Consider the following 26,791-nt stretch of genomic DNA (forward strand, 5'->3'; position numbering starts at 1 on the left):
CTTCTGATCTAACTCTCAGCAAGAAAGCAAATAGGAGCGCCCAGGAGTGCATGAACCCAAAATGTCGAACTATTTCTTTGAGCTGTCAGCTTCCCTTTAATATTGCATGTTCATACTGAATAGTATCCTGTAAAAAAGTGAACTAATATTTCACGTTTCCTGTCTACATGCTCTCACTCTGGTGTCTTGCCTTTCCATGCCTCTCCTCCTGGGCTCCACCAACGTCTCCTCTGCTTTTTCTCCCGGCTTTTTATGGACCACTTCCTTTTCTGCCTTGCTACTTACTGGACCCACCCTCCTGTCTCGCCTTCACCCCCCCCACCTCTCTAACTCTTCAACTCCCCCCCTCAACTTCACCTTCGGCCTCTCCCGGGACTCTCGGTGGGGCCACTGTCTGTCTTTCTCTGACGACTTCACCTACTACTACTACTAGGAGGCAGTGTGTAATGAGATCTTGAATATAGCTGAGACCTCGGTGAGGTACTGCAGCACCCTGTCCCACCACCCTAATGACTCTGTCCATAGACTGCACCCCCACCCCAGTAAACAATCTCTCATCATTTCTCAGCAACCCAAGTCCCACAGCAGCAGCAGCCCGGAGCCGAACCGTCTACACTGTGGAATGTGAGTAAGATCTGTGTTTCAGTTTCACTTTCACACCGTTTTTTTTAAATTTAGTATTTAATTTTTGTTTCCCAACTTTGTAATTTTACCCCTTTACAATTTTGTCCTTTGTATCCTGCTCCAGTTTCCAGGCTCTGTACAGTTATGTGCCGCAGAACGAAGATGAACTGGAGCTGCAGGAGGGAGATCTTGTCAGCGTCATGGAGAAGTGCGATGACGGCTGGTTTGTTGGTATGTGCCTGTAGGCCTCGGAATACATTCCTGACAGACGCAGTCACACTCGCTGTGTCACATAAATCCATATAGGGTTTCATGCAGAATGACAGCGAAGGACTTTACGCGTGCAATGTGCATGCTCAGGTCAGAAGTAGAGTCATTTTAACCGTGTCGCATCCTTCCATATATAGGGTTTCCAAAAAAATGACAGCAGAGAATTGAGTGCAATGCACATGCGCAGGATTTAATTTTACATATATCTTCAACAACTTATTTTTGTATTAAAGGCAAACTTCATCCCCCAAATGGTCATTTCTACATCAATTACTCACCCTGTTACATTGAGTTCATGAAGAAAACTTTGTTTTTCTGGTATGCCTCTGCAGTGAACAAAGAATCCAAAACAGAGAAAACTGTGATGGATTGAAGTCATAAAACAACATTAAAGCTATATCAAAACATCTGTTTACCATCTGTCACACAACTCTTTCAGTATGATCCAAGTCTCATTTATCCAGTTATATGCTCAGTACTTTCCAGACAGACAGCCCTTACTTACAAACTAAAAGTGCAACTTAATCATACTCTCCAGACTACCTTGACAAAATCTGCCTCATTCAGTTAGTATGTTTGTGTTATTTTGTGACTTTGGTGAATCTGAACTAAGTCTAAGGGCACCCGACACCTGTAGTTCGGTTCATTTGGTCCAGATAAAATGATTCATTGTTGCAGTTTAGTTTTGGTTCAGTTCCTGTTTACACTGACTTTTTTTGCAAATGAACCAAGAGGGGTAAACATAATGGTCTACTGACTTGATGATTGGACAGTTTTGGTGTTTATCATCAGGATCAACATGGCGAAATCAAATTCCGGTGACTGACAGAAGTTTATGTAACAGCACTAATGCTTCTAAAGCATTTATATTTATGGTCTTTGGTTTTACAAAGAGCTCATAGAGAAAAACTGATTGCAAGCATTATTAGTGGGCTATTATTAGACTGCAAATAAACCGCCTGTTATGAATAATGACCAACATAAAATAACATAAACTTAATGAACAGAAAAAGTACACAGAGTCGGATACAATGATGACATTTAGAGCTTTTTAGTCAGGAAAAACACCCTTACTGACATGCATATGTGTTGCCATGGTTGCACATATGCTTTAGCATAAATAGGTTATGGGATATACTTGGCCTTTATCAAGATCAATTATGACATACTGGACAGATTTTATGATCAGCAGATGGATTTATTATTGTTTAGTTGTGGTAATCACGCTAAAAAGACATAACTGCTATCATAAATCCTGTAGTTGGTTAACTTTCTTTCACACCACAAACAAATCTAACCAGAGTCCATTTTGAAGCAGACCAAGACCCACCTTTTCAAGCGGTCTGGGTTCAATTATTTGGTCCACACCAGGTTTCAATTGACAGCTTTCACACCAGCTCAAACAAACCGCAGTAACCGCACAGACAGACCTGACTTTCTGCTAACCAAACAGTTCAGGTGTGACAGCGCCCTAAAACACCAAAGTGACGCAATAACCCAAACTGATTTAGGTGGTGGTAGGTTTGCAGCTCCAGCATTACTGTTTTCCTCAGTGGAGTCTTCTCTTTAAAGAGAGAATAGATTAGTTGAACCTACTCAGTTTAGTTCCCTGTTGGAAAGAGCTGTCTGTTTGGGAAGTAATTGAACTTGGGTTTTTGGAATCGTCATTCCCCATGGAGGCATGCGAGAAAAATAACAATTTCTTTCAGTTCAATGTGGTTGAATAATTTATACACTAATGGTGATTCAGCGGGTGAAGTATTCCTTTAAAAACAAAGTCTTTTAGCCTCATTCTGAGAAAGAATCATTTTACTTTCTTTTGACTTGTCCTTGTTTCTCTTTCTTTTTCTCTCCAGGTACCTCAAAGAGGACAAAACAGTTTGGGACTTTCCCTGGGAATTACGTGAAGGAGATGAAACTGTAAAGATATCTAATCCGGCTATAACACATGGTTGCCTGTGAAGCTTGGGAAGTCATTACTATCGCGCATGGCTGTTGGTTAGCATAGTCATTTAGCCAGGCGAATCCATTTTGTCTGGGAAAGTGATCGGTTTGGCCTGAGGTATGTCAAACTGCACGAGATGGAGACAGAGACAGCTCACTGCCCAAACCTCAGTACGGTGTACACCTTGACCACATATTACACAACCCTTGACAGAAATTGTCCATCTCCACGTGTGGAATTTCTCCACCACAAACTAGCTTTTATTGTACAGATAATAGCTTCCATCTTGTCCATGTAATTTACATTACACAAGTGTTTACGTAGTGTGGAGGCCGGCAGCAGAGCAGTGTATGGATTAAGGAGTGGATCTTATTACCTGAACTGGACTTGGGAGGATTCAGAATGTATTTTTATGGGATGTGTGGTTGGAGCTGTTTGTCATGAGCTACCTTTCAGGACCAGTGGTGTTTATCATGATTATTTAAGTACAATGCAAACCATGCATCTCCTGATTCAAAGACATTAGACGTTGCTTTCAGAGTAAAACCTTTAGTGTTGGTTCAGCACACCAGACAGTATGAAATTTAATGTGGTGGTTTATCCTTGGACTCTGCTTCTCTTTTCTCAGTTTAGATTTGAGAAACTGACTTAAATTCAGTGCCCTCCGGAGTTTAAATACTTTAACCCTTAAATATAAAGCTCCTTTAGAAACTGGTCTGACATACCCCATTTACTTTCTGTTACATTTTATGAATCATCAAAAAATCAGTATTTAAAGAACATAACAGCATTCACAACTCAGTGCCCGAAAGCTTTAGATACCAGTTCAGTATTGCCTTCATTTTCTATCAAAGGTTGTTATACAACAGTTATCACAAAGTCACGTGCATGACAAGAAATACTCAAATGTTGAAGTGTGCTCTTAGCTTCTCTTTTTTCCCAGTAACCACAGCAAACACACGTACAGGACACGTGGACTGTGTTGCATGTCTTTAAAGTGAAATCGTGTATGTGCACATCCTTTTTCTTCAGAATCTATTCATTTGTCATTTTACACCTCTTCTGTCAAAAGAGAAGTGTGTTTACTGATGGATGATGCCTGTAAGGTAGCTGGTGGTAGACGCCTGGCTCCAGCGCAACCACAGGACAGGCGTGGTGGCACTTAACTTCCTGTTTAGTCATATAAGCAGATCCCACCTAACAAGACAATGGTATATTAATCACAAAAAAAGCTATGTAATGTTTTAAGCAAAGCCAACAAGGTGTCTTAGAATATAAACATGCTGATTTTTAAGAGCGTATTGAGATTTTAACCACACCCTCACTCACAAGCCATGTAAATGTGTACAGAAAACTTTAAGAGGCCTTCTAAATATGGCTACATATTTTCATATGTAATGACTACAACTTGGGTGATACACTCAGTGGAATGATTTAACAATAAGGTCAGCATTAGTACAGCATGCACTGTAATATAATAAGAGATTGACAAGTCAAATTGGAGCATGAGACGCTATCAGCCTCAATATTTGCCACCTTTAGCTTAAAGCAAACAGCAGTGATGACGGGGTTAACAGTCTGCTCTTTGAGCTTCAATAGCTCCCTGATGGAGGATTGCTTTGAATTCTGCTATCAAAGCATCACAGCCGTCTTCCCGCGAGTACAGAGCTCCCGCATCTCCAGCACCATCAGATCCTGTAACAGACACCACATGTCAGAATAGATCCTCCACACGCACATACTGAAAGATGATAGCTATTGTTTTTCTCCGCTTGTGTTTTCATCAAATTCCTCTTTGTCATCAGCTGCTGCACTGTGCTCACCAGTCCTGAGTGGAGGTGTCAAATAGTACTTGCAAATAATTCTTAGAGCTTGTTATGACCTGCTTGTACTGGCAGATGGATGGGAGATTGCTAAAGAAGTATTTTAAAATCACTTTTTTTTTTTACACAAGGTGGACTGAGGTGGTGAGCTATCTGATGCTCCAAGTAGCTGAACTCAGATCCTTTTCCCTATGAATACACACATTTCTAATCAAACGGTGCCAGACTATCAGTGTATCACTCTCTATAATTGCCTGAGTACAGGAAAAATTAGAAACGTAATGTGAAGTGTTGAAAGATGAAACAGTAGCTCTCACTAGATCTAAAAGTGTATGTTTACTATATCTTTGTTTTTTTTTAATGTGTTAGCTGCAGTTGTGCAGTGATGATGAACATTGACCTGATTGGATTGTGGTTTGAAGCTGTATGTGGCTGCCACATATATGAAGTTCAATAACTGATGAAGTGCATTAATTTAACAAGATTCAGTAGCAATCAGTGTTTCGTCCTCTCTGATGTTTGCTGTTGGGACAAAATCAGGTGTTTCCTCTGGCACAGATCACCACTGACAATTTTGCCAACATCAGCAAAGGGAATGTTTTGTCAAGATAATACACTGCATTATGGGTTTGCCTGTATAGCACTGATACAATATTCAGGTATTTTGTTACACCACAAAGGCATGTTTTCCCCTCCGCTGCTGGCTAAACATTTCTGTCCCTGCGTAACTCCAGCTCCGCATGAATGTGCTGATAGGTTGGGAGTCTGTTGGCCTGTTTCTTCCCTGACAGAACAAAAGGAGAGAGGTTTTTGCTCCACCTCAAACACACCACACGATGGACAAATAAACAATCACTCGTTTAGCCATAACACAACTCACTTTAGCTTGTTTCTGTGATATTGTGCTCTAGAAAACATCACAGGATGTATGAATATATGAATATATGAATGTGGCAATGTACACGCAATATGTAAAAAAAGAAAAGTCTGTATTTTCATCTTAAAGGAACATGCAGACGATCGATCAGCATGGCACAAGAAGGATTGTAAATATGTAAAATAAAAATAATAGACTGCGAGCGAGGGGAGCGTCAGATTGAGCTCTCTGTCGCTTGCGGCGGTTTATTTACCTGAAGGATTTTTGGCAAAGCACAGAGTGGAGCGTTACTGAGCACAGGATGTTTGGCGCATATGAACATTACGCTGCCATTTGTGACATTCATAATGCCTTATGTTAGATGCAAAATTGTGCCTCATTTTCATTTAATTATTTTGTTTTCCTTTGGAGTATCACTGAAATGTATCCATGACATATTTAATGTAACCATGGTTTTCCCATTAGTGATTTCCCCTAGTGATCTCTGTGATGGGAGAACATTTACTAAGAACTTGTCAGTTACTGTGCAAGTACCTAAAAGTGTGACACAATGCTTTAACTTAATGATTAATAATCATGAGAACGAGCTAGTTTGATGAGACGCACAACCTGCAACAGGTTTTTGGTTTGTTTGCTTCAATTTGCAGTGCTGTTACATTGACAATATTAAAATAAAGATACTATACACTGCTGTGACTTCGGTATTATGCAATATTTAATAAACCATTTAAACTATGTCGTGTGTGATCTGTTTTGATTTCTGACAAAGGTCTGAATGGGAATTTTAAAAACATTAAAGATGCTCTGGCATATTAATGTGTAAGGAGTGAAGTCTTGCAGTGTACAGGTTTATGAGCACATGTTTTTTAAATGCACGTGTCTTTTAAAGGCACATTCCCTGTGGCTGTATAACCATGAGCTAATGCAAATTAATGTGAGCTAAAGGTGGAGTTGTTGATGAGCTGTTGACTGTCATGTGATTTTTTTTAAGTAGCACACCATGTAAGCTACAACCTGGATAGTAATTGAAACTAATGGTATAGGGGTGGAATGGGTTAATACACTTGAGGATAGCTTCTGTATAGTCTGTGAGTTTACGTAAATAATTATAGTACACTTATGTTGGCAGCTGTGTGAAGCCCGTAAAGCAACAGGATGTCAGATAGGCAACATTCCATTAGGCTGATGATGTTGACAGATGTGTTTGTACAGCCTTAACAGTCAGGAGCAGATGTATTTTCATTTGATTTGATCTTCAATATTGTAAGGGCTTCACTTTAAAGGCCCTACAGACTTCAGTGGCATGCCCAGGGGCCTACTGAGGATGCATGTTAATCCTACAAGAAAGGACGTGTTTCATTCGGTCAGTCTGCCCAGAGCTTTTTCTCTCTACTTTCAGCAGAGATCCTCTGGCAGGAATTCAACTTTTGGGAGCGGCACATTCCACATCCTGGGATTTAGCTCTACCATAAATGGTAAGTTTGCATATAACACGGTGACGTACCGGCAGGCGGACATCCCTAAAACAAACACTGGAGCTCATCTGAGAGGAGAAAAAAATGAAGAGGCATCACTCTGCCCTGCTTTCAAAATACTGAGTATTAAAAGCAAATAAAGGCTAAATTTAAGAGCTTGCATTTGATTGTTGTCACTCATAAAAACTTAAAAAGGTTCACCAGTCTTTTACATGATTTGAATGGTTGGGATGTCTTTGTGTTGCTCGCTGGTTTCAGTCAGGTTTGAAAAAATCAACTCCAAATTCACAAATGTTTTCAGCCACAGCCCCACAGCAGCATATTACTGTCTCCCACCTTCTGACTTCTCTCTCCTGTCTGTGTCTCAGCTCCAAGCTCATTTATTTCAACTGAAAATATTTTGAAAGAGCTGTTTACGATATTCAGAGCATAGCTATGATTCAGTCTGAGTCGAAATTGACCCGCACACGGGTCCAGTTATCAAATGAATTATAAATTATCCAGTGATACCTGGACCCACACGCCTCTCAGCATGCAGGTGGCCTTAGCCAAAGACTATAGCAGCAAACAGTGCTAACAATGGTGCTGACAGTGTTAACCTGGGGGGGAATGTAGGGTAGGCATCATGCTTCTGTGATGTCACCATTCTGACCCAGGGTGGCGGGATGGTGTGCACAGTGCAGAGCAGCAGCAATTAGCTAGCCAGTTGGGTACACACACAGGGACTGGCATGCACTCACTCATATGAACAGCCTCAGAACGCCATAACTCCACTAGGCTATATCTTTACATAGCACACATGTTAATGTTGTGGATGTCCTAAACAGAACCTTAAGATGGCGCACAAAAGTATGGTTCCAGTTTTTCAAGGCTGAGAACATCTCATTAAGGGCGCATTCATACCAGGATAGTCCAGGGACTCGGTTCGATTGGGCGCTAAATGCAGAAAAATTTCACACCTTCATTTGGTTCGGTTCACTTTTACACTGCACTTTTTAAAGGACACCAGGGTTCACTTGCAAGTGAACCGAGAACCCCAGTTTTCAAGCAGACTAGGGTTCGCTCGTTTGGTCTGCACCAGAGTTCGAATGAGCGTTCACACCACTCCAGACGAACTGAACTATCTGTGGAAGTGGACCAGGGTTTATTTAAAGCAGACCAAATAGCACCAGTGTGAATGTGTCCTTACATGAGCATGGCAGTTTTTCAGCAAGTGTTGCTTTAACAGGTGCTGGTAAATATTTACAATTTTAAACTTCATTGCCCATGTGTATTGTATTGTAACTAATTTAGGTGTTTTAACAGTTTTGGCACAGAGTAATATGCCTTATTGTCTTTGGATGCACATCAGTGAGATCAATTGACTGTTGGATTTGGTCTCTTAAGATAAAAAAAAAGTCTTGGTCCAGGTTCCCATTGTAACTTGACTTCTATGAGAAAATGACCTCACATTCCTGGAAGCTTGGCCAGCTTCCTCACAGACATTACGGAGTGGGACACTTTCTCAATAGACGATCTTTGTGCTCTCACTTATCAGCGAGGAAACTTCAAAATCTATTCGTCCAAGTGTAACCTGTGGGTCCACCCCCTGCTCTGATGCTGCAGAGCCAGGCTGAAACTTCTGACTATCGACCGCTGCACATGTCATCAGCAGAAGGAAGTGAACCTCAGACAGATCTTTAAACACAGCCACAGTCGACTCTGTGAACAACCCAACACTGACGAGATGCCTCTCCGGGTAGTAGTGCAGGGTCCCGGGCCGTGGGGATTCAGGCTGGTGGGGGGAAAGGACTTCGAGCAGCCACTGACTATTTCCCGGGTAAGTGTTACTGTTTGCTGCCACATTGTCCCTCAGTTAGACGGTACCTGGGCATGTCCTGACAAAACTTTCACCTCGTTGTTTCCTCTCGACTTTACTGAGAGCAGACTGTTAGGTAGCGTTAGCTACCGTTAACAAAAGGTGACTTCACAGAGGTTGAAGTGATATGACTGACGTGACCTGTTGTTACAGTGTGTGTCGGCATATTGTACGTTACAGTCAGCTACTGACAATAGACTTGTCCAGCGTTTTACTTTGAGCGCTTTATAAAGTTACATTTCTATATTTCAGTTCTTATGTTACTTGAAATGCTGCTCTGGTGAATTGATTTTTGTTCAATATTGTTTTATATAACTGTAAGTTACTGTAAACGTAAGTGTAGCCCACAGGTTAACAAAACAATAACTTAGCCTATATATAGTCAGGGTGGGAATCACTTATCAGATAAGTCACGATACAATATTATTGCGATATGCTGCATATTACGAGAAAGTATATCGCAATTTAATACCGTTTTAAACTGCAAATTTTGTCCCCAAAAGAAAACTTTGTTAACATATGTTTTATCTACTAAAATATTATTCAGTCCGTATATCTCACTTCAGTCATTTTTATTGTGACAAAATATATTTAGTGGACTGAAAAAGGTATACAGATATTAGCATTCAAGTAGGCTACCAAAATTTGAATTTGGATTTGTAAGATTAATAATTTATATATTTAAAAAATTCTATACTTTGTGTCAGTGTATTGTCACAATATTGTTACGCAAAAATATCAAGACACTTTGCTGTATTCATTCCCCCCCACGCATAATCAAGGGCCTACCAGTATTTAATCATGTCTACACACTTTTTTATTGGGCTGTCATATTTAATCTTTTTTTTTGTCCTAACTTCAAATTGAAAGGATAATCTTGAGAAACTGTTCTTTACTTTCACATCCCTAACTGTCCATGGACCCCTCTTTGTCTAAGCTAACAGCTTTCACAGCCCATTTTGTTACTTTACAACAGCACAGTGTACATAAATGCAAAACTTTACAAGGCATCATACGTGTGTTACAGTGTGCCAGTAATGAAATCAGAATATGACCCTCCACTGTGTACTTTGCCTGAATGGCGGCTGCTGTTCCTGTTGTAAATGTTGTTACAGTGGTCGCTCCACTCCACCCATGGAAAAGTGATCAGGAATTCCTGGACTGGGTCACAGTCTCTGTCTGCTTCAAGCCTTTATCTTTGATAGAGTGTCTGCACTCGAGGCAGCTCTGTCTACCAGCACACACCTCTCTGCAAGTGGCTGTGCCCATGTTTATTGTAAATAATGAAATGTGTGTGAAGGTCCTTGAAGGTCAGAGTTAAAACAATACAACAGTGGAATTAAGCTCTGATTACAAAAGAGCCGTGCAGACTTTAAGGTTATATCTGACTTTAAATCAAAAGTGTGTTTTCCACACATTTATGATTCAAGTTATTTTAGTCATAAGTGGTGTTTATTTTGTAAAGAATCTTGTCAGATATCGATCATATAAAGGTTTTCCTCCACAGGTGTCATATATTTAAAATCTTATAATCCAAGCTCACATATAGTCCAAAAAGGTTGCTGTTTATTATCAGTTATGTGTCCTGTGTTGTAGGTCACCCCTGGGAGTAAAGCGGCCCAGGCCAACCTGTGTATTGGAGACATGATCTTGGCCATCGAAGGAGAACCGACAGAGAACATGACTCACTTGGAAGCGCAGAACAAGATCAAGGGATGCATAGAGGAGATGGTGCTCTCCATAGACAGGTAGGTTGTAGCAACATGTGCCAGTCTGATGCATAGCCGCGGGCCTGAAAAACACTGAGTAATACGAGACGGCTCAGCTGCAATCCAGGTGTTTGGGGAGTGATGTGGTGTTTAGTCATGGTTTTTAAAGGACAAGTCTCCTTTGTTTCACTGGAATCTTAAGTTTGAGAAGTGTATGTATGCTAAGATATGTTGTAACTTTGTGTTGTGTCAGCCCATGACATAATACCTCTCTGCTAGTGGATGATTTTACGTAGCAGGCATGTTGAAATGGAGTCAACAGGCAGGTTGAAGCAAATATGTTTGTTCACATTAAGAGGGAATGTATTGAATGCAAGGTGGGGTAAACTGTGGAGGAAGCCAAAGAACATACCTGCAAGGGGTCTGTTGCTTAAATACACAGTTATAGTATCACGTTCATGTGCAGCAACACAGGAAACATACCTAAAGACAAAAAAAAACAAAACAAAAAAACTCAAACATGTTGTATTTAAAGCTGATATATGCACATTTATTTTGTGGTTTCAACGTTTTACACTAGTTGTCCTCTCTCTGTTCTGCAGGTCAGAACATAAAATGTGGTCGCCGCTTTCATCTGAGGAAGGGAGAACACATCCATACAAGATGAATCTTGCATCAGAGCCAAAGGTGTGTGTGTCTGCTGTCTCAACATCAAAGCAGGATGAGCTTCTAAAATGACTTTCTCATTTTAGCTTGCAATCTGGGAAATACAATTACAGGTAGCAGTACAGTTTCTGGAAGCCTGCTCGTTCTTTTCCCACCGCGCCCACAGAGCCGTGTGGGTTGGGTTTTTTCTTTACACTGCCAAAGATGAAGTCATTGTTTACTTCCCAACAGGAGGTTTCCTAGGAGATGGTAGTTTATCAGCCAAACCCTGACGCAAGCCTCAGTTCCTGCCCGCTGAGTGGAAAGTTGCGGCCAAAGTGTGAATTCATGTAGGAAATGGTGTGATGTGTCTCAGGCTGTGTGTGTGTGTTTCACAGGTCACAGATGTTGTGCATTTTTCTCACACACACAATAACGCGTGTCTCAACCGCTTGTCTGGAGTCTGTCACTTTGACGTCTCTTCACTGTTGTATTACTTTAAGCCATTGCATCATACTTTGTAGGCCCTTGGTCAGTGCTAGTGTTGTGAGTTTATTTGCTCACAGACTCTGGGGTACTCTGCAGTGTAACAGTCAGATGCTTGAAGCATGAGCTATATTTGGACGCTTTTCCGTTTTCCCACTGTGAAGCATGAGCTAGATTTAGTGGCATTTATGTGCCCACTTTCATGGCATGCCAGTGTCATGACATGTTTGTCCTCAAAGATCGTTGGCTATAATTAAGGCAGAATCCACAGTCATACATTATCCTGCTAAATTATGTGTGACTTTGAGTCAAACGAGAAGCAGCAGTTGAAGACACAAATAAAGACTGTTTTGACGTTTTCAGTTGAACATTTCCAAGTCTCAGTTTTCAAAGTGTGCAGTCACAACATTATTGATTTCATCGTTGAAAACACCAGAGATTGGGTGTTTTCAGATATTGAGTAATATTCCTAACTGTCATGAGATCAGCTACATGTTTTTACACGCGCAAGCTCACATTACAAAATCTAAATTATAGTTCATCTGAAGGCGTCAAAGGTTGTGATTGACATTGCATCAAGTCTGCACTGTGAGTGTTGCATGTTTGAGACGGTGTGCGAGTTATTTCACAAATCTGCACTCACCATGTTGTGCTTTGGTACGTACAAAAAGCTTTAACAGAACTATTTTCCATTCATGTTTACAGGAGGTGAAACACATAGGCTCGACCCACAACAGGAGTGCTCTGCCATTCACTGGTTTTGGCCCCAAAGTTGTGACCAACCAGTACAACAACCCCTCTGGTCTCTACTCGTCAGAGAACATCAAGGACTTCAATTCGGCTGTGGAAGAAGTGAAGACCAGTGCCACAGCTAATGAGCCCAGCAACAAGTAAGATAATCTAGAGATGACACAGCTTTAGAGGAAGTTGTCCAAGTCGAGATTGGATCCCGAGGGAGTCAAGATTAGTTCAAGACACAGCCAAAAGCAAATGCAGTACTATCAATGGCCTTAAAGGGACAGTTCACCCCTAAAATCAAAAACACATATATTTCCTCATTCCTGTAGTGCTATTTTAGCCTGGTAAGATTATCCTGCTGACGATAAAAATCCGATCATTTCCAATCAGGCATCTGCACCGTAGTTAAAAACATAAGCAACCAAACAGGGACTGTGTTATAGTTGATGACAGGCTTGCACACCAATAATGGTGGCTCCCAAAGCAACAAGCACTAACTCCTGTGTTAGTAGAGTAAACACAGCAATAAGTGAAGTTTTGCGCAAATAGAGTTGATAACAGCAATTAAACAAGAATAAGAGTTTGCACTTGCTGAGTTTCTTGGAAGAAAAAACGCTTTCACCGTTCTTCCGACTGACTCTGTTGAAACAAGAGGCTTGTTGTAGCTCAGTGGTGGTAGGTGAGCTGGCAGTAGATGCACGCCACTCTCCTCCCTCCTTTCTGAAAACATTGCTTTTGAGTTTTTTTTTTAATTATTTTTTTGGGGGGCGCTTTGAGCACCACAAGCTGAGTGCCATCTTATTCCATTTCATTGGAGAGAAGGCAGACATCTCTACGGCCGACATCTCCAACACACGGCGACTCACACCAAAACAAAGCAGACTGATGAACAGCTCTGTTAAGAAACATTATATGTATTTTTTGATTCTGGGATGAACTGTCCCTTGAACAAAAAATGAAAAAGCATTGCTTGTGTCAGTCAGTATGGAACTTTGATTGCTCCGTAGGCTGTTAAAGGATTACAGAGAGGATGGGCCTCGGTGATCAGCAACAAATCAAACAATATTTTTGACTCACTTCATCAATAATCTGACAATATCTTATATTTGATTGTTGTGCTTGAAGTGTGTGTATATTGTGTGCATGCTTTGCAACAACACCTACATGTTGCTTTGTTAGCTGTGTTGTCAAAATATGTAGTCTTGTCAGGCATGACAGAGTATAAACAATCTATGGCTCTAACCCAGCTCTTTGTCCACATGACATTTAGATCAGAGGAGAGGAGGAGGTTAAAGTTTAACAACATGCCCCACTGCCCTCCAGGTCACTTACATGCTTAGGCTTAATGTTTCATGTCACACACCTCTCATTGTTGTGTTTTACTCATGTTTCACAGTCTATTTGGTTTAAACAACCCCCAACAGATTTATCTACCATTATGCAACATTATCAGTACGTTTAATCTTTAACATTGAAGCTTTTTACTGTGCATACTCTTAAGGGAGAACATTCAATTCAAAAGCACTTTGATCAAAGAGCGCCAATGATTAATGTTAAAAGAAAGTATCACAATGCATCTAAGAGTCAATCATTTTATTGATTGAAACACTCCCCTGTAGCTCGCTGGTAGGTCGGCTTCTAACTACATCAAGCTCATTCTCAGAGGAGCTTGGAACATCTAGGCCAGCTTCCAGAGGGCTGGGTGATACATGTCTTTACAAGTCATAGTAATGTGAATATACGAGGTATTCACTCCACTATTGTAGGAGTCAGCATGTGTATTTAGCCTGTGTTGTTTAGGCTGCACATGTTCTTTTTGGTTACTGTCACCTTGGTAATGGGTTAGTTTCACATCATATCCCTGTTTTCACTTGTGCGGCAGGATTCAGACAAAGACGGTGAGTTAGGCTCCGATATTTCCTGTTGACTGTCACAGCACATCACATCAAGTCCTGCTTTAATTATTCCATCACAGCAAATGTATGTCTGTTTAATAAACGGCATAAAACACATCATGACTTCAGTATGGATTTGTTTAAAGGCATAACAGTTAATAGCCTACTTTGCCCCTTAGCACCTTTTTTGCAGTGATAGTAGTTGCTACAGCTATAGTAAAAAAACCAATAAGAAAATTGTATGACTTAATGCAGCATGTAAGACCAGGAAAAAAGATTGCTATAACCCAATACTAAACTATACCACAAATAGGACAACCTTAGATCTCAGTTCTGTTGGGTATTAAACAGAAGTGTAGGGGATTTCTTTCCCTAGTGAAAATAAGTAAGATACACAAAAGAGCAAAGTTATATTTTTTATTATTTTACTGTTTATTTGATAGGGGCAGAGCAAGTTACTGAACATCAGGATAAAATATGAGATATAAACATGTCTGTGTTAGCAAGATTGCTTCTTTCCATCCATAGTCCCCAAGCAGGTAACAAAAAATGAAACTTAGCTATATTCTTTAAGTATCAACATGAGGTATAATGAAAAGACAAGTGTTTGCTGTTTGTTGCCCAAGAATGTTTTGACATGTTTGCATCCTGTGGTTCCTGCAGACATGTTAAAATGTACACACCTCTCTTGTAGTGCTCCATCAGATCCATCGCAGACAGCCAAGCGGGTGCATGTAGCAGCAGATTCAGAGGTTTACAAGATGCTGCAGGAGAACCAAGAGTCTGACGAGCCTCCTCGACAGTCTGCTTCATTCAAAGTGCTTCAGGAGATCCTTGAGACAGGTACAGATCCTGCTTATTACTCTCAGCTTCCTCAAGCATTACACTTTTACAATATATAGCTTCAGGGTGCAGAGTTATCTGTCACTTTTAATGAGATAGCAGATTTATGAGCTTTCACTGAGTCTACACATTTATAATACTGCTTTCATTAGGGTTTTTTGTCATTTTAAGCAACAAGTTATCAGGAGTGGAGCAAAACAAAACAGACAACCACTTAAGTATGTTAAAATTGTTCATCTGTATGTGTCTGGTGTTTGTAGGTGACCCTGATAAACCGTCTGGGTTCAGGAGTGTGAAAGCACCCTCGACAAAGATTGCATCATCAGTGGGGAACACAGAGAAGTTACCCTCCTGTGACAAATGTGGATCTGGGATTGTGTAAGTTTAAAATGATTCGTCAGCACTGTTACACAGATGATGCTTTTATATTGCAGCACTGAGGAGTAGGACTCAAGTATCAGCATGTGCTTAGTTGTCCCCTCAGGTGATTCAGTCGTACCTACTGTTTGTCTTGCTCAGTGTTTGACACTACAAACTTCCACACTGACAAAATGTGATGCAAGGCAAAGGTCCCCAGAGTGTGTCGTCTCTGTTTGGAGTTTGTCTCCACCTTGTGGTTGAATTTAGTTACCACCAATACAATGCCTTGTTGCAGCTGTTGACTTGACATTTGCTCACAGTGGTTTATTTTCCCAACGCTATATTTATTTTGACAGTTTTTACTTAATTTGAGTGGACTTTACTGCTTTGGATTCAGTATCCTTTAAAATCTGTGTTGTTACGAGTGACATATGCTTTTCAGCAGACTGCATAATGAGAGTTTTTGCTTCCATCAGATTAAGTTAAAATCCACTCACTGATTAAGGGGTTAATTATGTACCCAGACACTTTGATAACCCTTTTTGATTATAGGATTATTTACCAAGTTTTGTTGTGGTTCAGAGATTTGAGATATGAAATAATGTGTCACCAAATATGAACTTTTTTGTTTTCAGTTATATATATATATATATATATATATATATATATATATATATATATATATATATATATATATATATATGTGTGTGTGTGTGTGTGTGTGTGTGTGTGTGTGTGTGTGTGTGTGTGTGTGTGTATATATATATATATATATATATATATATATATATATACACACACACACATATACAGTACAGGCCAAAAGTTTGGACACACCTTCTCATTCAATGCGTTTTCTTTATTTTCATGACTATTTACATTGTAGATTCTCACTGAAGGCATCAAAACTATGAATGAACACATGTGGAGTTATGTACTTAACAAAAAAAGGTGAAATAACTGAAAACATGTTTTATATTCTAGTTTCTTCAAAATAGCCACCCTTTGCTCTGATTACTGCTTTGCACACTCTTGGCATTCTCTCCATGAGCTTCAAGAGGTAGTCACCTGAAATGGTTTTCCAACAGTCTTGAAGGAGTTCCCAGAGGTGTTTAGCACTTGTTGGCCCCTTTGCCTTCACTCTGCGGTCCAGCTCACCCCAAACCATCTCGATTGGGTTCAGGTCCGGTGACTGTGGAGGCCAGGTCATCTGCCGCAGCACTCCATCACTCTCCTTCTTGGTCAAATAGCCCTTACACAGCCTGGAGGTGTGTTTGGGGTCATTGTCCTGTTGAAAAATAAATGATCGTCCAACTAAACGCAAACCGGTTGGGATGGCATGTCGCTGCAGGATGCTGTGGTAGCCATGCTGGTTCAGTGTGCCTTCAATTTAGAATAAATCCCCAACAGTGTCACCAGCAAAACACCCCCACACCATCACACCTCCTCCTCCATGCTTCACAGTGGGAACCAGGCATGTGGAATCCATCCGTTCACCTTTTCTGTGTCTCACAAAGACACGGCGGTTGGAACCAAAGATCTCAAATTTGGACTCATCAGACCAAAGCACAGATTTCCACTGGTCTAATGTCCATTCCTTGTGTTTCTTGGCCCAAACAAACCTCTTCTGCTTGTTGCCTCTCCTTAGCAGTGGTTTCCTAGCAGCTATTTGACCATGAAGGCCTGATTGGCGCAGTCTCCTCTTAACAGTTGTTCTAGAGATGGGTCTGCTGCTAGAACTCTGTGTGGCATTCATCTGGTCTCTGATCTGAGCTGCTGTTAACTTGCAATTTCTGAGGCTGGTGACTCGGATGAACTTATCCTCAGAAGCAGAGGTGACTCTTGGTCTTCCTTTCCTGGGTCGGTCCTCATGTGTGCCAGTTTCGTTGTAGCGCTTGATGGTTTTTGCGACTCCACTTGGGGACACATTTAAAGTTTTTGCAATTTTCCGGACTGACTGACCTTCATTTCTTAAAGTAATGATGGCCACTCGTTTTTCTTTAGTTAGCTGATTGGTTCTTGCCATAATATGAATTTTAACAGTTGTCCAATAGGGCTGTCGGCTGTGTATTAACCTGACTTCTGCACAACACAACTGATGGTCCCAACCCCATTGATAAAGCAAGAAATTCCACTAATTAACCCTGATAAGGCACACCTGTGAAGTGGAAACCATTTCAGGTGACTACCTCTTGAAGCTCATGGAGAGAATGCCAAGAGTGTGCAAAGCAGTAATCAGAGCAAAGGGTGGCTATTTTGAAGAAACTAGAATATAAAACATGTTTTCAGTTATTTCACCTTTTTTTGTTAAGTACATAACTCCACATGTGTTCATTCATAGTTTTGATGCCTTCAGTGAGAATCTACAATGTAAATAGTCATGAAAATAAAGAAAACGCATTGAATGAGAAGGTGTGTCCAAACTTTTGGCCTGTACTGTGTGTGTGTGTATATATATATATATATATATATATATATATATATATATATATACACACACACACACACACACACACACACACACACATATATATATATATATATATATATATATATATATATATATATATATATATATATATATATATATATATATATATATATGTATGTATGTATGTATGTATGTATGTATTGTCTTGTGAAACAGTACAACAAAATCATTTTTTAAAGTAAGTAAGACTGTGTTATTTTTAAAATTAGGGAAGTGAACGCAATCATTTTTACACGTTGAACTGATGAACTGCCCTGATTCATGTTGTGACTTAGTTTCTATGCCGAACCTCACAGTTTTATTTCACATAGTTAGCAGAATATGAGAATCAGAATGGCTGGGATGTTTGTTGCATCTCTTTCCCATGTTTCCTGACATTTCTTTCTGCTGTCTGTCTGTAATAAAGCCATAAAAATGGCATAACATTTAAGTTACAAGAGAAATGTATGTGGAAACTGTGTTCACATATGTGCACTTTTGGTCTGTAATTTTTTAGGCCCTTAAGTTCCAGTTAAGGGAAATCATAACACTCCAGCAAACAATGATGTTTCAGACAATAATGTGGATCTTAGTGGCAGCATGTCTCCTGTTTCAACATGACAGTGCTCCTGTGCACAAAGCCAGGTCCACATAGAAATGACTTTATGTGTTTGGTGTGAAAGAGCCTGACTGGTGTGGACAGAGCTCTGACCTCAGCCCCATCCAGCACCTTAAGGATGGACTGGAATAACAACTGAGAGTCAGGGCCTAGCATCCAGTGTTGGTGACCAACCTCACTAATGCTCATGTGGCTGAATGGGAGTACATCCTGCAGCCAGGTGCATAAGTGTTGTGGAAAACCTTCTCAGAAGAGAGAAGGCTGATAAAGCAGCTTATGATGACCCTTGTGTTAGATCACATTTGGGTGTGATGCTCAGCTGTCCAAATATTTTGGCCATTCAGTGTAGCTCCTAACCATTTGTAGTGCACATAAATTCAGTCATGAATTAGTGTCTGGATTAACTCTGTGATTTCATGTTAATCAAGTTAAATGTGATCTTTATATCTTTTCCTCAGGGGGATGGTGGTGAAGCTGAGGGACAAGTTCCGTCACCCCGAGTGCTACACCTGCACAGACTGCGACATCAACCTAAAACAGAAGGGACATTTCTTTGTGGAGGACCAGATTTATTGTGAGAAGCATGCACGTGAGCGAGTGACCCCGCCCGAGGGCTACGACGTGGTCACCGTCTTCCCCAAGTAGAGCACTCGCTGGGCTCAGCCTCGGACTGCACGCCACTATAGGACACCGTGACATTATCCAAGACATTACAACATTTAGTTCATGCTACTCCCAAGACTATAAAACTGTCTTCTCTCACAGTATGTGTCAGTACAGTCACTGGTAGGCAGGACAGTAAAGAACTACGTCTTTGAAAATGTTGATTTGCACATTAACTTTGGTCTCTGAAAAAGGAAAATTAATGAATACTATGAAATGTTGGCATTTTTCTCTCCCTAAAAAACATTTGAATCGCAACCACTGTGTTTAAGTAATATTTGTCTTTGTACATTTTGTTCCTTTGAATCATTGAAACAATGAACATTTCACCCCAAGACACATTTTCTACAGTTTTTTATCAAATAAATAAACCTACTTTTATGCAACAAAAATAGCTCAAGAAAACATCTGAATATCATGACCTAATAAATATTTTAGTTAAAACCATTTATCTTGTCTTCCTAAATCATTAATTGTGCTTCATGGTGTTTTAGTATGCTGGGATTGAGTAAGTGCAACGTGATCATGAAATTGCAGAGATGAAGTCAGACTCAAGTCAAATATGTTGATTTTAGACTTCAGAAAATTGGAAAAGACCTCCAACTCTACATGGAGCTTTATGCCAGTGTCTCAAGACGTCACTTGGCCTTGACCTTGAAAATATTTTGATATTTTGTAAACATTTTCCAATGTAAGATGTTTTAAATGCAACAAGATGGGGTAGAAACACAAAATTAAGATTTTCTGATTAAGTTCAGTCACACCTGTTTTAACAGAGAAATACATTTTAAAATCATTCATTATGTTTGCTGATTTAATATATCATCACTCTGTTTTTAAAATGGCATTTGGCGAAAAGCGCATTATGACTAAAAGGGACTCAGGGCCTGACTTGAGACTTCAGACTTACTTGTGACTTGCAGAACACTGACTTAGTCCCACCTTTGTAAAATAATTTTCTAAAACAAATGGCCTCAAGTGAAAGTTATGGCTTACTTTGTAAAGAACTAAATCTTTTGAACAGTCATTTTGAACAGATTTTGTTTTGTGAACTCAGTGTAAGTGCTTTGGAAGACTACATTTACATGGATGCACTGATATGTATGGGCAGAAGCAGGCTGAGTTTCTGGCCAATTAGGATCTCAATTTGTGATGTGACTGCAGGTGTTTGCCTGATGGAAAACATCTGCTCTGACATCACTGATCAGCTTGTGTCTGGAAAAGTTTCCAACCACAGAGAGCAGTGCAATAGTTTTTTCTGTTGTATATGGCCCCTGACATGGGAGCTGTCATTCAGAGTTCCTCATACAAAGAGAGAAGTCAACAGTGCCAAGTGTTTTTGACATCATCGTCACCACAGAATGACTTGAAATAAAATGTAACAGGGATAACACTTGATTGATCTCTTGATAAAACCTTACACTTCATTTGAGGAGCAGAGGTGTAACAGTTTCTGGGGTCAAAGTCAGCTGAGGTCATATAACCAGACTCTGCAGGTGAGACTGAGTCCCACTCCGCAGATGAAACACTTGTTGGGCTGCTCAGGTCAGATCCAGCCGGCAGGTATTCCGACGTGTGTCCGTGTTGGTCGGCCATGCGCAGAGTCTCCGTCAGAGCCCAGATGTAGTTGTGGGCGAAGCGCAGAGTTTCGATCTTGGTCAGCTTCGCGTCCTCTGGCAGCGCTGGCAGGATGCTCCTCAGCGCGTCCAGAGCGGTGTTCAGGTTGTGCATCCGGGAGCGCTCTCTGTCGTTCGCCTTCATTCTGCGCCGGCCCCGCTGTGTAGACTGCTCACACCTGCTTCTGGGTTTGAGATATTTCATTGAAGTGGATTCACCTCCGGTAACAGTCAGCGGTTTTCGAGACAGGTTTTCACTGCAGCCTCCTGAAGTGTTACCAGCTTCATTCACGGGGCTGGGAACAGTTGGAGAAAACCTGCTGTGCGTCACTGCGTGTCTGGATGTGGGCAGGTGATTGGGGGCGCACGGTGCTTTAGGAGACATTCTGCGGGATTAAAAAATAATTTAAGGAGACTCAAAACTCTGATGCATAATCACAAATATTAAAGAGCATTTGCCACTATTTTACAAGAGTTTGCAATAAGAAAATAATGAAAATCTTGAGTCATTCAATCAAGTTTTGTTGCTAAAAATCTCTCTTATTTTAAAGCTTTAAGTCTGAAAATCTTCAATAATCCTCTAATATGTTCAGAAATCTCTTACTGTGCTGAAATGATTCCACTTATATCCATTGCAGGGTTTCATCTCGAAATTATTCAAGTGAAAAATGAGGCATCTGCACCAAAATCTCTTTGTGAGTTCACATACCAGATTTTAAAACAACTTCAGATGGATGGATTTATTTGCACTTACTTGACAGGTGATGCTTGGGTAAAGAGACAGCCAGTCGTCCTTGTTTATCCCCTCGTAGCTGGAGGCAGCAGACACTGTATAGGTGCAGCTGACAGTGAGGGATGGATGCGCATCTCTGCTATTTTATATGGCCTTTATCTTATCTTTTTGCGCGGTGGGCGCCTGAATCAACAGCGCCTGTCAAGGGGCCAATCAGCTTCCAGGCAGCGCGTCCTTCACCCTCTCCCCCTCTCTCTCAGTCTTCACACTGCTGTATCTCTTTGTGTATCCCTCGTAATTTCCAATCAATAGTATGTGTGTGGAGAAGTTACATATACAGTATGCATGCCAGGTAACAAAGACTATATTTTAGACTCTGTATGAGATCAACTTGACTTGACTTTCTCATGACTTTCCCCAAAGGTCTGCCTTTAAAATCAGGGAGCATTCAGGACAACTGCTGGTTCTTTGCTGAGATGTAAATGATCTTATACTGTTCATAATATAGTCATACATCCTGTCAGCCATGCAGTCATTACTCCATTTCACAGAGCCAAAACTGGACGTCTGGGTAGAAAACACTACTGGGAGCTTTATCGTAGGGTTCACAGAGGACACGCTTGGTTCTGTTAAACAGCCTAGTATCACACATCACTTAGACTCCAAGCTGAACTGTATTTTTACCTTTAAGATTTCAACCAGAGTGCAAGAGCTGGAGAGTTCCAGGCATAAAAGAAAAAGCGCTGACATACACTAAATATAAATATATTATCTTTTTACGCATAAAATTTTTCATCCATAACCAAGCTCTGTAAGAATGACCTGGTACATGCGTGTAGATGGTGAGTGTTCAGCTCTATTTGAAGCTCTCAAGGCCAGTCAGTACTTTGTCATTAGCAATAATGTCTCTGTGTTGATAAAGAGACGCTGGAAAGACGGTACGCTATGCTGGGTATATTTTTATGCGCAAAGGCTGGAATCATAAAAAATAATTTAACATATCACTGTATTTTTCCTTTCAGAACTTTTTTTTCTAGCACGAGGTGTGAGTTTGCTTTTGCACATGTTATCAGATCTCTGTCCTTAAGGATACCAGTAATGCCACACTTTACCATTCAAAGTACTGGCACATGCTGTGCAGGGCACATAGTGGTCATGGTAACTTTGCAAACTGCCCTCTTAAATCAACTTCAAGTGCACCACAGTATTGAAAATTGGTGTAAAATTAAAAGGATCTCATTGATTATTTCCCAGTAACTTGTTTATTATCAAATATACTCTTGCGTATTTTCTTTTGGATTGTGCGCATATCACAAATCACGGTAAGGATGGCAGCAAACATTAAGGTGCTGAAAGTCGGTCTTTGCTTGAGTGTTTTCAAAAGATATTGTAAAGAGTAAATTATCTCTTCTTTAGCTCTGAACTATGAGCTACATCAAAGGAAATGTCACTTTCTAATGCCACATATATTTGGACAAACATGTGCTTAATGCGTTAAAGCGCAAAGCTCAAGTACTTGGGCAGAGACAATTACGCATGGGGCCCCCTAACTTAGAGTATTTGAGGGGGTGAAACCCGTTGTGTGAACTGATAGTACAAAGGGTCTTGTTGTGTGTCACAACAAAAAAAGCTCGATTTCTTCTGTAATGTGAGCCTGTATGTGTGCGCTATGACATCTCCAAAAACATGTCCACTATCGCCACAACTCAGGGGCGCATTGCTTTTTATAATGTAACTTTACTTTTAGAGAGTTAAAGATTAGTAAAATGTGTCAACAACATGCAGACACGTTTCAGCTGTGGTGAGGGGGAGAGGGGGAGTGTGGCAGAGCTCAAACATGATTTACAATTGCCAACAAAGGCTCACAAAAAGCTCTCCTTAACTTTCTGTCTAAATATGTGTTTTGGGAACAATCTGATAACCATATGATAACCATATGCTTTCAATAAACTGGACAAATACACCGGTGAGATACGAGATGGTGCCTTGCTGTTATAAAAGGCACGAAAAGTCTAAAGTAAACTGAATATTACCACTTTACAAATAATCATTGATGCCAAATCCATATTCAGATATCATGGACAGGTGTGGGTTTGAAGTTGTCAGTGTCTCTCCTTGATTTTTATCAGTGTGCTGTAGTGTCCTGCTTGTTATGCAAAGTGTAGGCAAACATAAGCGCCCAGTTGCTGTGGAAATAGCAGATATCGGAGCAGACTTGGTACGAAAAGTGATTTAACAATATTTAACAATAAACTGAGCAAGCTCCGGAGCAGGTGATACCTGCCCGATGCTCCTGATTAATACTTCCTCTACTACTTCACTTTACAGTCTCCTTTGCTTATTTATTAAACGAAATCTATTTATTATTATTTTAGCAAACAGAGGTACCAGGTGGGGCTTTATTTTCGTCTTCAGCTTTTTGTTTGAAGGACGTTTTGAGGGGGGCAATCAAAGTCCAACAACTCGCTGACCAGATTGTTGTCATCCCAAACTAGCAGCGGAGCCATTCAATGTGCCCCCCTCCTCTTCTTCTTTCTGGCAAAGAGCTGCAGGGAGGGGGGGGGGGGAAGAAAAAGGGAAACTTCTTCAAGAAAGAAAAAACATCTTAAAAACATTTAATTGCAACCCGGATGCCATATGTACACCTCTTGTGAAACCCCTCAACAATGTGACTGCCTTTTAGAAAGTATGGAGTGCGCCTTTGGAGACGTGTGCGCTTTTGGAGAGGTGCGCGCGTCGTGACCAGAATGACCCCGAACACACTTTACACAAGAAGTAATTCACTTTTAATGTGCTTTAGAGTTCCCTTTCACAGGCAATGCATTGTACCTCTCACCTCAGCTTTAGAAGACAGTGTACACCAATTACAGTGGAATAGCTGTCCTATGGACACAGTTTGTCTTTTTGTAAAGATTTGAAGCACGAATAGGGCTGTGGCTGCAAGTCGCCCTCTTTCACCCCCGAAACTAATGCAGGATGTTTTGTTTTTCCTTTCTTCCGATAGCTTGTTTACGACGTTAAACCTTGTGTTAATTAGTAGCTCTTTGACATGAAAGAACAAAAGTTTCAACAAATGGGGGGAATCCTCAGAAGACACGTGGCACTAAGGCGACGCTCATTTTAATAATTCTATAATTTAGCCTTTGAACATTAGTAATTTCACTTTTCTATCACAAAAACCCTTATATACTACCAGGTGCTCTTTCTTGCAGAGCTTTTGAGTTGAAAGTCTCAAGTGAAATCCAATAGTTCTTAAATGCCTTATCTTTTGAAAATATTTGGTAAGCATCCTATTTTTGGTTTTAGTAGGTTGGCACAGAGAAAGTCGAGTATATACGAATATTATTTTTCCCTTTTACTGTGAAGCTACTGTCATGTTTACAGATTAAAATACATATGAAATCAACAGAACAATTAATTTTTCCATGAAGGCAGCACACTCTGAGGTGTGACAGCAATTGCATTCCAAGCAATTACACTTCACCTAAATCTACATCTTTAGAGAAAATTAGAAAATGGCTTTAAAAAAGTCTTCAATTATGGTAATTTTTAAAATGTTCATATGGAGCTCAGTTGTGCACAAACATGTTCATTTAACCACTGTGGACTATGTAGGGGAGAGTGGGGTCGGTTGGGACAGAGGGCAGTGGGACAGTGCCTTTTTAGCAAGTTAAAAAGCAACTAAGCCATTCACCATCCTCATACTCAGCCACACACTCTTCACTTTCAACTTCAAAGTGGAGATACTCTGACCTTTCCTTACAGCTTATTTACATTTTTAAAAACTAAGTGTAGCTAGATTTTTGGCTCTTTATTTTTCAGACTGTTTTAGTTATGCCACATACAAAAAAACATATCACTGGAAAGCTGATTTTCTGGTCTATCAGCTGATGCTAGTGTGAGCTGTCTTTTGTTGGTAGCAAGGAATCCCGAGTCTTCTCTCCCTGGAACTGTTGGGACAGTTACCTATATCTACATTTTAGACAGTATTGTTTACAGCTCCTACCGTGTTACGAATCAACAAAAAGTAGACAAAAACAAGACAATGACGTTTCCTAATTGAATAAGGGCCAATGTGAAGTTACTGGGTGTAGAAGAATGCGTGAACTTCATAAAAGCCTATGTCAAGCCCTGAGCATGTTTTGAGTTTGTTTAAGCATGTTTGTTTTAAACTATTCAGACTATTTTTTGTTTACTCTCAAGTTGTTTTCAGTGTTTTTGGCAAAATGAGCCAAATTCAACAGCCTACATAATAGTGACCACATTGAGCTGATGAGTGGAGCCACTTAAATGAAGACTCAGCAGACAGCTGAGCAAGTCCAATATCTCAGTAATTTAGGAAAATAAAATGATTTCAAAAATCTTTTTTTCCTCAAAGATGTTTTTTAAATTTAAATGTTTTTTTTTTTTTTTTAGCTAAGAACAAGGTGGTCCCAACCGTCTTGGGGAGGGTGAATTTTAGGGACATACATTCCCTGTAAATTTAAATAAACAGTGCCTAAAAAACGTAATAATATGTGAGCAGATAGGTCCTACCTGTATCTGTTTGGGTATCAAATTATTTTATATGTAGTCCGTGAGTTGATAGAATTGTCCCAGCTGACCCTGCTCTCCCCTACAAACCTGCCTGTATAAGGTATGATAATCAGCAGCATGCCATACACAGTTAAAGCCACCCTGTGCACCACAGGCTGAGCTCACTGAGTTACTGATTCAAAATGTTGGTCCATCCGTATTATATCAGGAATAATTATTTGAGTAGCCTAATACAAAATACCTTCTCACTTATCAGTCCATCAACATTATTATCAAAAGAGACACATCACTCTTCAATAGACCAGAATCTGCCTCAGCTAGAAAAGAGATTTGTGTCTGCAGCACGTGTCCTCATCATGTTGTTGTTGGAGGTGTTGTTGCAGTGCAGCACTCCGCCGCTACGAGGCGCTGTTTACACTCATGAAACTGCAACAAAAAGACCAAACGATGCCTTCAGGTGGTGTCGAAAATACGGAAACTATAAGTGGAATAAAGGTTAACAACCTAACTACTGTTGTAAATGTGAGTGTGCCACTTAAGTATCAACATTTTTAAAATGCGGAACTTTGCACATACATGGCTGTCACTTCAGTCCTTGTTTTATTT

The 26,791-nt window shown here is 40.3% G+C and overlaps 2 protein-coding genes across 13 annotated transcripts in view; both read left to right on the forward strand.

Annotated features, from left to right (window-relative positions):
- Positions 1-4,164, forward strand: part of sorbs1 (sorbin and SH3 domain containing 1) — a 47,005-nt gene extending 42,841 nt beyond the window's left edge. For 9 of the 12 annotated variants that reach the window (XM_033614110.2, XM_033614115.2, XM_033614114.2 and 6 more), the window contains 3 exons: positions 434-624; positions 749-855; positions 2,751-4,162. In XM_033614110.2, coding sequence (XP_033470001.2) covers positions 434-624; positions 749-855; positions 2,751-2,818 — 366 coding nt within the window. In that variant the 3' untranslated portion in view covers positions 2,819-4,162. Of the gene's footprint in view, positions 1-433; positions 625-748; positions 856-2,750 lie in introns of all 12 variants that reach the window. The other 3 variants (XM_033614116.2, XM_033614118.2, XM_033614117.2) reach the window with 2 other exon arrangements.
- A 4,444-nt stretch (positions 4,165-8,608) lies between these two features.
- Positions 8,609-19,747, forward strand: pdlim1 (PDZ and LIM domain 1 (elfin)). The gene is made up of 7 exons (XM_033614104.2): positions 8,609-8,833; positions 10,469-10,620; positions 11,184-11,268; positions 12,418-12,602; positions 15,040-15,188; positions 15,449-15,566; positions 19,096-19,747. Exons 1-7 carry the CDS (start codon positions 8,741-8,743, stop codon positions 19,280-19,282), a joined length of 969 nt encoding a protein of 322 aa, XP_033469995.1. The 5' UTR covers positions 8,609-8,740; the 3' UTR covers positions 19,283-19,747.
- Positions 19,748-26,791: the final 7,044 nt, after the last annotated feature.

Source organism: Epinephelus lanceolatus, chromosome 17 (genome assembly GCF_041903045.1).
Source record: "Epinephelus lanceolatus isolate andai-2023 chromosome 17, ASM4190304v1, whole genome shotgun sequence".
In the NCBI taxonomy this organism is placed as follows: Eukaryota; Metazoa; Chordata; class Actinopteri; order Perciformes; family Serranidae; genus Epinephelus; species Epinephelus lanceolatus.